General features: G+C 53.5%; 1 protein-coding gene across 1 annotated transcript; it reads left to right on the top strand.

The window, feature by feature from the left end:
• Window positions 1-1,316: 1,316 nt before the first annotated feature.
• LOC147647330 (serine/threonine-protein kinase pim-1-like) lies at window positions 1,317-5,603 on the top strand. Its single transcript, XM_086872258.1, has 8 exons — window positions 1,317-2,089; window positions 2,212-2,262; window positions 2,467-2,833; window positions 3,389-3,565; window positions 3,822-3,969; window positions 4,153-4,381; window positions 4,929-5,063; window positions 5,350-5,603. Exons 1-5 carry the CDS (start codon window positions 1,532-1,534, stop codon window positions 3,926-3,928), a joined length of 1,260 nt encoding a protein of 419 aa, XP_086728384.1. The 5' UTR covers window positions 1,317-1,531; the 3' UTR covers window positions 3,929-3,969; window positions 4,153-4,381; window positions 4,929-5,063; window positions 5,350-5,603.
• Window positions 5,604-9,354: the final 3,751 nt, after the last annotated feature.

Here is a 9,354-nt window from a genome sequence, read left to right as displayed (position 1 = left end):
ACAAATTCCAGCTCCGAGGAGGCTTCCCAAGAGAGGCCTCAGGCTCCTGTTTCAGCCTGAGTGTCCCTGCAGAGGAACAGGGCACCTTTCAGGCACTTCCACAAGCTCCAGGTTCTCATTTCCTGGGCAATCTGCCATGCAAACAGGCTTGTCAAAAAGAACAAAGGCAAACGGAATTAATTGGGAATTATTAGGAAAAAATGACCCTTCTTAACAGACAAAGTTCACCAAGTCATTCCCTGCATTTATCCTTTTGGCCTTCTTTCATCTACTCAGTGGTCCAGCTTATCATGTTCTAGTGCTTATCAACAACTGATTGTGCTCTTGATTTGTACCAGTGCAAGAGATGTAGAATCATCTACACTGAACACACAAACAAACTCCCTCTGTCAGCCCATTTTCAAGTTCCAGATCACTTTCAAGGTGTCCATGGGGCTATTGGAATGATGAGCTCTCCACTGCTGGCTGCAGGCTCTGGAGATTCTTTCTCCACATTCAGCCAGGCTTGTATTCCCCAACAATTCCTGGCAGCTCATCATGTTTTCTTTGGGTAGAAGAGTAACAATGCAAACCGTACCAATGGCACAACTCCCCTGTCCACAAGGAAAAGCAAGAACAAGTTGTCAAGTTCTTCAGATAATTTGTCCTGCTTTGCTGCAAGAGTTGTGCTGCACGCACAGTGTGGGAAGCCAAGAGAAGCTGCAGCTGGGGGCACATCTTGAGACAGGAGCTGCACCTCGTTCTCCAGGTCACGTTTTTGGAAAGAACAGACAGGACTGTGGAGAAGATTCTGGGAAAATTGAAACAGCTTTTTTAAGAAATGAAAATAAAACCAAAAGAAACGACCAGTATGTTTTTCTCTATTTTTCTCTATTTATTTTTATGTTTCCCTTTTCCATCTTGCACTGTTTCTCCATCCCATTCATTCCAAATGGATCTCACCTCTAAGATCCATCACTTGGCAAGTTTTAGACATTGTAAAATACCATGAGCTACACCCAGTTTGCCTTCCCCTGTTTTTCTTGGAAAGCAATGCTGGAGACACAAGTGCAGTGCTTGGGTCAGGTACAAATTCTGCATTCAGGGAATGTGCTCAGACAGTGTCTGACGCTCAGCAGGGACAAGGCACAGCAGCAGCCAAGGGCATTGCTGTGCCCCTGTGCAGGAATCAAGACTCTGGCTCTTGGCTCAACACGGTAAAGTTCCCGTGTTTGGCCAGGCTCAGGGGCTGCCCGGGGAGCGCGGGGCTCGGCGCGGGGCCGAGCGGGCAACGGACAAACGGCCCCGGGGACAAACGGCCCCGGTGCTTCAGTTGCAGCGGCAGCAGCGGCAGCAGCAGCAGCAGCGGCGGCGGCGGCAGCGCAAAGAGAAAAAAGAGCGAAAGAAGCGACATTTTCGCCCCTCTTTATCTTCTCCTCTCCCTCTCCCACTGTTCCACCCTCTCTCCCGCGGTCCCTCACCCATTCCCGATCTCCCTTTCTCTGTGTTCCCCTCCTCTCCCAGTTTCCCTCTCCCCTTGCCCGCCCGGGACATGCCCCCGGCCCGCCCCTGGCCCCGGCCCCGGCCCCGGCCCCGGCGCCGGCCCCGGGCGTCCCGCCTCGCTCTCGCCTCCGCCCGGCTCTGGCCGAGCTGGCGCTGGCGCTTCTGGGCGGGCCTCAGTGCCTGGGGCTGGGGCGGTATCGCCGCCCTTTGGCTCCGCCTGCTCCGAGCCCTGCCCCGGCCCTGGCCCTGGTCCCGGCCCTGGTCCCGGCTCCTCCCGGGGCCCGCGGAGGACACAGGCGGTGCAGCCGTTGCCGCCGCCTCCGCTGCGGCTTCCCCGGCCCGAGCTCCGCCGCTCGGCAGCGCGGCCGCTGGCCCCGAGCCGCCGCTGTCGCGTTCCAAGGAGCGGACGCCTGCGGATGCTCGGCCCGGAGAGGTCGGGGAGCGCTCGGGGGCCGTTCCTGGCCCCGGGCCGAGCGCTGACGGCCGCGTCTCGCCCCCAGGGAATGCGCACAAGGGCCCGAAGGAGCGGTACCGAGTGGGTTCGTTGCTGGGGCGCGGCGGATTCGGCAGCGTCTTCGCAGCCACGAGGCTCTCGGACGGTGCCCCGGTGAGCAGAGGGGCCGGCGGCGGGCGGAGGAAGAAGAGGAGGAGGAGGAGGGGGCGGAGGAGAAGGCGGGGGCGCTGCGGGGTGGGCATCAAGCTCAACTTTCTGCTGCCCCTTGCTCGCAGGTGGCCATGAAATGCGTGCCGCGGGATCGCATCCGGCACTGGGGCGAGCTGGTGAGTGAGCGGGGCCAGCGGCAGAAGCCGGGGCGTGCCGGGCGGGGATGAGCCGGGGCCCGGCAGGGTGGGAGCCACCAGGACACCTGGAGGGAGAGCGGGCGTGGGGCCAGCGGAGGGCACAGAGCATCCCGGGCTGGCTGAGGGCTCCCCGAGCCCTGGCACGGGCTCAGCCCCACTGACGGCACCGTGCTCCTCCCGCAGCCCGACGGCACCAGCGCACCACTGGAGATAGTGCTGCTGGACAAGGTGTCCACAGGCTTCTCCGGTGTGGTGCACCTCCTGGAGTGGTTTGAGCTCCCAAACAACATCGTGATGGTGCTGGAGCGCCCAGAGCGGTGTCAGGACCTTCGGCATTTCATTCGAGCACGGAGGTTCCTGACCGAGGAAGAGGCGCGGGAGCTGTTCCGGCAGGTGCTGGAGGCCGTGCAGCACTGCACCAGCTGCGGGGTCCTGCACAGAGACATCAAACCAGAGAACATCCTGGTTGACCTGGACACCGGGCAGGCAAAATTGATTGACTTTGGCTGTGGCACCTACCTGCAGGACACAGCCTACACTCAATTTGCAGGTGAGCCCACCCAGGAGTAGGCTCCCGGTCCCGGCATCTCCTGGCCCAACATCTCCTGGCCCAACATCTCAGGGCCCAACCAGGGTGTGGCAGCAGGGATTCTCCCAGGATTGGGGCAGGGGCTGGGGCAGCCAGCCTGACAAAATCCCCTGTGGGTGGGGGTAGCAGAGAGGGAGAGCCAGGACCTGTGCACCAGCTGGTTTGGTGTGCAGGTGAGAATGGGCTTGGACTGCTGTGCTTCCCTGCTTTGCCTTGGTTCATAATATTTTTTGGGCAATGCCAGCAGGGAGGATGTGGGTATGGTTTTTCCCCAGCACTGTGAGCGGGTTTTTCCTTTGTGTGTCATGGTCGGGCCTTGCCAGGGTTTCTGCTGCCCTCTTCCAGCACCAGTGCCTTCTTTTCCAACCCTGGGTTTGTACACAAGTGCCAGGTGCTGGCGAGAGGGCAGCAGGTCACCCCGTGTGCCACTGGGGCAGCCCCACATGCCCAGGGATGCTGGGCTCAGGCTCTGGGAGCAGCAGCATCCCCCTGATGAGCTCCATCCGTATTCCATAGGAACACGATCATACAGACCCCCGGAATGGACCAACTTCAGGTGGTACTATGGCGAGGCAGCAACCGTCTGGACCCTGGGCATCCTGCTGCATGAGATGGTCTGCGGGAAGCACCCTTTCAGGAGGGGCAGGAACATCAGCTGGGCCCAGCTCCCGCTGCCACAACGGCTCTCCCAAGGTGGATTCTCATCTCTGGGCACGGGGGGAACACCAGTGTTGGGAGACAGCAGCGGGCTCGTGAGCATCCCGCTCTGGCAGCTGCTGAGGAGGTGGCACATGTCCTGCTCTCCTGCTCTCCTCCAAAACAGAGAATTGATGGGAAAGTTTAGGCCCAGCTCTGGGCACATCCAGCGTGGCCTGGGCACGGGTATAGTGAGGCAAAGCAGACAGGAGCCTTCTCCAACTGACCAGTGGTTTGTGGTTTCTCTCCCCAGATTGCCAAGTTCTGATCAGGCGGTGTTTATCCCTGCACTACTTGGACAGGCCCTCATTAGAAGACCTGTTCAGTGATCCCTGGATGCAGGATATTCATCAGCCATAGAAGAAGGGAGAGAGCCACGGGCACAGTGATGCAGGGACCTGGTAAGTTACAGCTCCACACATACCCTGGCAATCAGAAGCAAAGAAACCCAGACTTCTTTGTCCTGCCTGTGTCACTGCACAGGGCTCATCGAGTGAGAACACGCAGCCCTTGTGCTGGAGCTGAGCTGCTCTGCCCAGCACTGGTGGCCGCCATCTGAGCTGGTTTTGCTTGTCCTGGTTCAGTGACAGCCGGGCCCTGGGCAGAACCCTGACAGCCTGGTGTCACCCCAGGGAAGAAGGAGCCCCTGGAGAAGCTGCACCAGGTGGGGCTGCTGCTGCTGCTGCTGCTGGGGACATGGAGGACAACAGCAAGGATGACAACCTCTTCCTCCACCTGGCCAGCGGCAGCTGGCGATGATGGACTTTGATTCTGGCACCTTCTTGAAAGCCAGGCTCCACAGAGAATTTTCAAGTAAGTCCAGACCCAGGGGGATGCTCCCAGATTTGTGCATTGGCTGGGAACCAAAGGTTTCCCCTTTGCTGGGGTGGATGCAACTGATTCTTCAGTGGCTGCCCAGCTGGTTTTTGGCAGGGCTGGGGGTGTGGGCTGGGGTGGTTACGAAATGGGAGTGGGCTCCTGGTCCTGCCAACAGCCCCCAGCACCCACCGTGCCCCAGGCTGGGGCTGGGGCAGCCAGCCCAACACAAACAAACCCCCATGGCAGGAGCACAGGTGGGACTCCAGAACCTGAGCACGGCTGCTTTGCTGTGCAGGCAAGGAAGGGCTTGGGCTGCTCCACTCCCCTGCTTTGCTTTGGGATCACCGTGATTTGGGGGGACAGTGCAGGGGGGAAGGGAGAAAGCATGGGCTTCCCTCACCCGTGGGTGGGTTTTTCCCTAGAATGGAGGGGTTGGGCCTTCCTCAAACTCCTGACAGACATAAGATTTTTTACCTTTTTTCTTCTTTCCCCTTTTTGTCTATAACCTATTTTCATTAATTTGTTGTTTGTTTTTCTAAAGGAAGAATTCTAGGTGGGGTCCAGTCTGGATCGGGAAGTGCTTGGGACCAGCTGTGGTGTGGATGGGCCGTGCCCTTGGAGAAGGCTGAGGACATCGTTTGGGACCAGCTTTTCTTCTGGCAGCAGATGGTGTGAGGTGGGTCCTCATCTCCTTGGCATGGGTGGGACAAGAGCTTTTGGGAGATGGCAGCGGGCACAGGAGCATCCCGCTCTGGGCAGCTGCTGAGGGGCTGGATCTGCCGTGGCTGGCTGCAGGCTGGGCACATGTCCTGCCCTCCTGCTCTGCTCCCAAAGGCAGCAGTGATGGGCAGCTTTGGGCTCAGCGCTGAGCACGGCCAGCATGGCCTGGGCACCGTGGCTGGCTGGGACAAGGGGACAGGAGCCTTGAGCTGACGGGCGGTTTCTGGTTTCTCTCCTTGCAGCCGGGCTCTGCGGATGCTGAGGCTGCTCTGGGCTCTGCCAGGGCTCTGCTGGGCTCAGCACCGGGCCGGGATCAGCCAAAGAAGAAACGATGTGACCTCCAGCAGAGACTTGAGCATTTTGGCAATGCAGCTCAAGTCTGCAGAGTGTCCACCTCCAAAGGAAAACATGACACCCCCCCCAAAATTAAACTTGTTCCATAACTTCTGAAATGACATCAATCTGGGATGACCCCAAATGTCATTCTTCAGCTTTCTCAAGCTGTAGCTCAGCCCTTCTCTGAACAGTTCTCTCCCCCACCTGCCTTTTACTACACAACTGCTCCCTCCTTTCCCCCAGTGATTTCCCAGCCCATCACAATCTCCATCACACTGCAGCCTTCCTTGATGCCCCTCACCACGAGGAAGGCCAAGCCCCAGGCTCAGGGACTCATCCTGTCACTGGCTGAAGAGCAGCAATGTCTGTCAGTGACAGGGGCCCTTGGATGTCTCTGAATTCATGGACAGAAGGGTCTGTCAGTGCCAGGGGCTCTTGGATGTCTCTGTATCCATGGACAGAAGGTCTGTCCTTACAAAGGTTTCCATAATATCTTTGTACCCATGAGTATGGAATGAACACAGAGGGTGAAAGTGTCAGTCACGTTGTTTGCACACTCCTTCCTTTCCATACAAGACACATCCATGCACACCCCCATGTATAGCTATATTAAAAGCATAGGGATGGATAGAGATTTCCCACAGAGCTCTAACTTTGGCATAACTCACCTTGTAAGCCATGGCCAGGGGATTTTTTCCCCAGCTCTGTGTGAGTAGGTGTCCAAGAACTGAAGGGAACAGCATTTAGAAACAGTTTCAGGATTTCTAGGCAGTAAAGGGAGCTGACAACCATCCGCATAACTCACCATATTCGTCAGGATGGGCTGCTGGTTCTTTAGGAATATGGCACAATGGAGACACGAGACTTGGGATAATCCCAGCTCTCTGTGGATCTGTGCAAAGGTGGAGCAGCAGAAACACCTTGTGTCTTCTTTGGGGACATAAGGTCCAAGGAGCTGGGCTGGTGGCAGAGTGTGACCTGGGCTGGTGGCAGGTGAAGTCCCATTTCATGACATCCTGGAGTGGCACAGGACAAAGCTGCAAGCACCCACAGCCCCACTGAGGAAGTCCTTGGAGTGCTGCACATCGCATAGGAAAAGCTGCATTCACTCAGTCCATTGGGATTTATCATTTCCATTTGCAACGCTTTAGGTCCAAGTTTCAAACTGCAAAATTTTGACACTCAAGACACAGTCATGAAGAACATGTATTTCCTATTCCTTTAACTGCAGTGTAAAATATCTTAACATTGGAAAACATCCATCAAATCTGTAAAGGAAGGCAGCTAATGGATCCTTTCCAGTAGCACATGTACAAACTAAGGAACTAAAATCAAAGCTGAGTTCTCTTTTTGAAAGGATCAGTTACTTCTTGCTTACTCCAGAGTTATAGAAGATTTTTCACTACACATTTGCGAGTTATTTTTATCTTTCATATTTTTTTGTGTTTGTTTGTTTGTTTGCTTGTTTGTTTGTTTGTTTGTTTTTCTACAGAAAACATGTCCTGGAAAAGGCATGCCCTTTGCTCCTGGTTCCCGTGTGGAGCAGCTCCCTTCGCGCTGGCTGAGCTGCTCAGGCAGAGCCCGGCAGCTCCCCGCCCTGCAGGGCTGAGGCTTTTCCCCGTTGCTGGGCACAGACTGATGGAGCAGCAGTGCTGAACACGGGCACACGCAGAGGGGCCAGAGCAGCTGCCTTTGTCCACCTGGAGCTCCAAGGCCAAACTCTGAGCAGGCATGGCTGGAAGAGACTCGCAGGCTCTTGTCAGCTCTGTCTGTGGCTAACAAGGCTTGCTGGGGTCCTTTTCCCTTCGGCTGGAGAGGAGCCAGGTCCCAGTCCCTGAGGGGCACCCAGGCTCCTGGCTGGAATTGGTGTGGAAGTCCCTCAGTGTCACATCAGCCTTCACATGGAGCCCCGTGGATCAGCGTATTTCCCCAAGGGGCCGTTGGGGCAAACAGGGAGATTTGGTCTGGCAGCATCTGTAAAACAATATCCCATCCCATGGACTTGTTCTGGCAAAGAACACTTGGCTGCAGGGACATATCCCCATTGTTCCTGCCCAGGTCTCAGGATTCAAACCGTGATGTCTTTGCCCAGAGCTGTTCCTTCAGCTGGCTCAGGAGGGCCATTTGGACCTCTGGACACACATTCTGGCCCAATTATTAGGACTGGTGCATCCAAACATTTTATCTCTACAGTCAGTGCTGACTGGAGGTGGATGACCTTTTTCCACAATCATTTTTAAACTGTAATATCAATATTTGTGCTACCCTGTCATGGGGTTGAATAATCCAATCTTGTTCATTTTTTTTACAGAATTATTTTAATTTCTCCTTGATAATCTGCATCAATTCCTCTTCCCATGACATGAACCCTCCGCAAGGCCAAGCTCCAGTGAGCAGTTACCAAACCAAAGTGTCCAAGAGGAATGTGAATTCCTGTTTCAGTATTGTTAACTCTCATTTGCTTCTGATTTCTCCTAATGAATTCCAGTGCATGAAGGTCCAGCCCTGCAGCCTCTGGGGTGGCCCTGGCAGGGGCCATCACAGCCAGAACAATTTCCCAGGCAGTCCAAGTCTCACTGTCCATGGCTGTGTTTGCAAATTGGGTGCAGCCATGCACACCCAGGGGTTTCCATTTCCCAGTGGGCCCATTGTTAAGGGCATGGAGCACATCTGGGAGATGGGGTCTCCACCAGGACAAGTTCCTATCTCTCCTCATTTTTTCAACTTCTTTTTTAACAGCCCCTTCACCTGTGCAACCAATCCTGCAGCTTGTGGATAGTCTGGTACATGAAAAACCAAGCAGTCTTAATCACTGTGTTTTTCACAGGAACAGACAAAGCATTTCACATCACAGCATCACCAATCCCTATAAAAACAGGCAATTTCATCCCTTCCCCCTTTATTCCATGTATACAATTCACAAAGTTTACCACTGACATTTGGGTCTTGGCCAGTCCTTTTTTGTAGTATTTTTAGTGTTACAGTGAGCAGCCAAAGCTAAGAAATTGGTATTGTCAGCATTATTTAACATTATTAATTTTTAATTATGGATCCTTATATATATTATTGTGTTATATATTCATTATTATTATTGTTGTTGTTGTTGTTATTTCACTTGCAGAAACAAACCTGAGCTCAAGACTAAAACCTTCTTCTGGACCTTCATGTGGGAGCATTCCAAAAACACTTGTTCCTTCTGTTGGTGCTGTTTCCAATGTGCCATTAACAAAATCCATCCTCATCTTCTCAAACCCACAAGTTCTTTTCCTTTTTCCACATGCAATTTTTGGATGCATTTTAAGATTGATTTTCTAACATATGGATATTATCTAGTATCAATATCCAACTGAGACAGACAAAGACTCCTTAACTGGTTTAGGGTTAAAAAGTGTATGTTTATTAGCAGTGCTGGGTCGATGTGTCGGGTCACCCCTTAATACACAAGGCCCCAAATACAGGTGAATACAGGCTTTTTATTTACAGAAGTACTGAATACAAATACATATTCATAACCCAGTTACCACCCACTTTTTGCTTCCTATGCCACTTAGGAAAAAAGCAATTAAGCATGCATAGTTTGATCTTTGAAATGGGTCACTGGTCTTTTTATGGGGAGGGGTCACAGAAGGGAGGAAGGGATATGGCTCTTCCTCCTTCTGACCTTTCTACCTTTTCAAAGCAAAGTGACAAATGGACCCTTGGCTGGGCTCCTAGATTCGTATCTTCAATGAGTTTCTGATGTGCAACTGTCTTCTGCTCTTGAAGTTCTTTACCAGATACTGTTTCTCATTAGAAGCCCAGGTGAACAAGCATAAAGCTTACAAAAAATTAGTTATTAGCTAATGATTAAGCTCTAATTTAAGCAGAGCCTCTCTACCTTTAATTTTAGCAAGGCCCATCTATTTATTTTA

This window comes from Cyanistes caeruleus, unplaced genomic scaffold (assembly GCF_971803275.1).
Source record: "Cyanistes caeruleus unplaced genomic scaffold, bCyaCae1.hap1.1 HAP1_SCAFFOLD_11, whole genome shotgun sequence".
Taxonomy (NCBI): domain Eukaryota; kingdom Metazoa; phylum Chordata; class Aves; order Passeriformes; family Paridae; genus Cyanistes; species Cyanistes caeruleus.
This window is presented reverse-complemented; position numbering and strand designations above follow the sequence as displayed.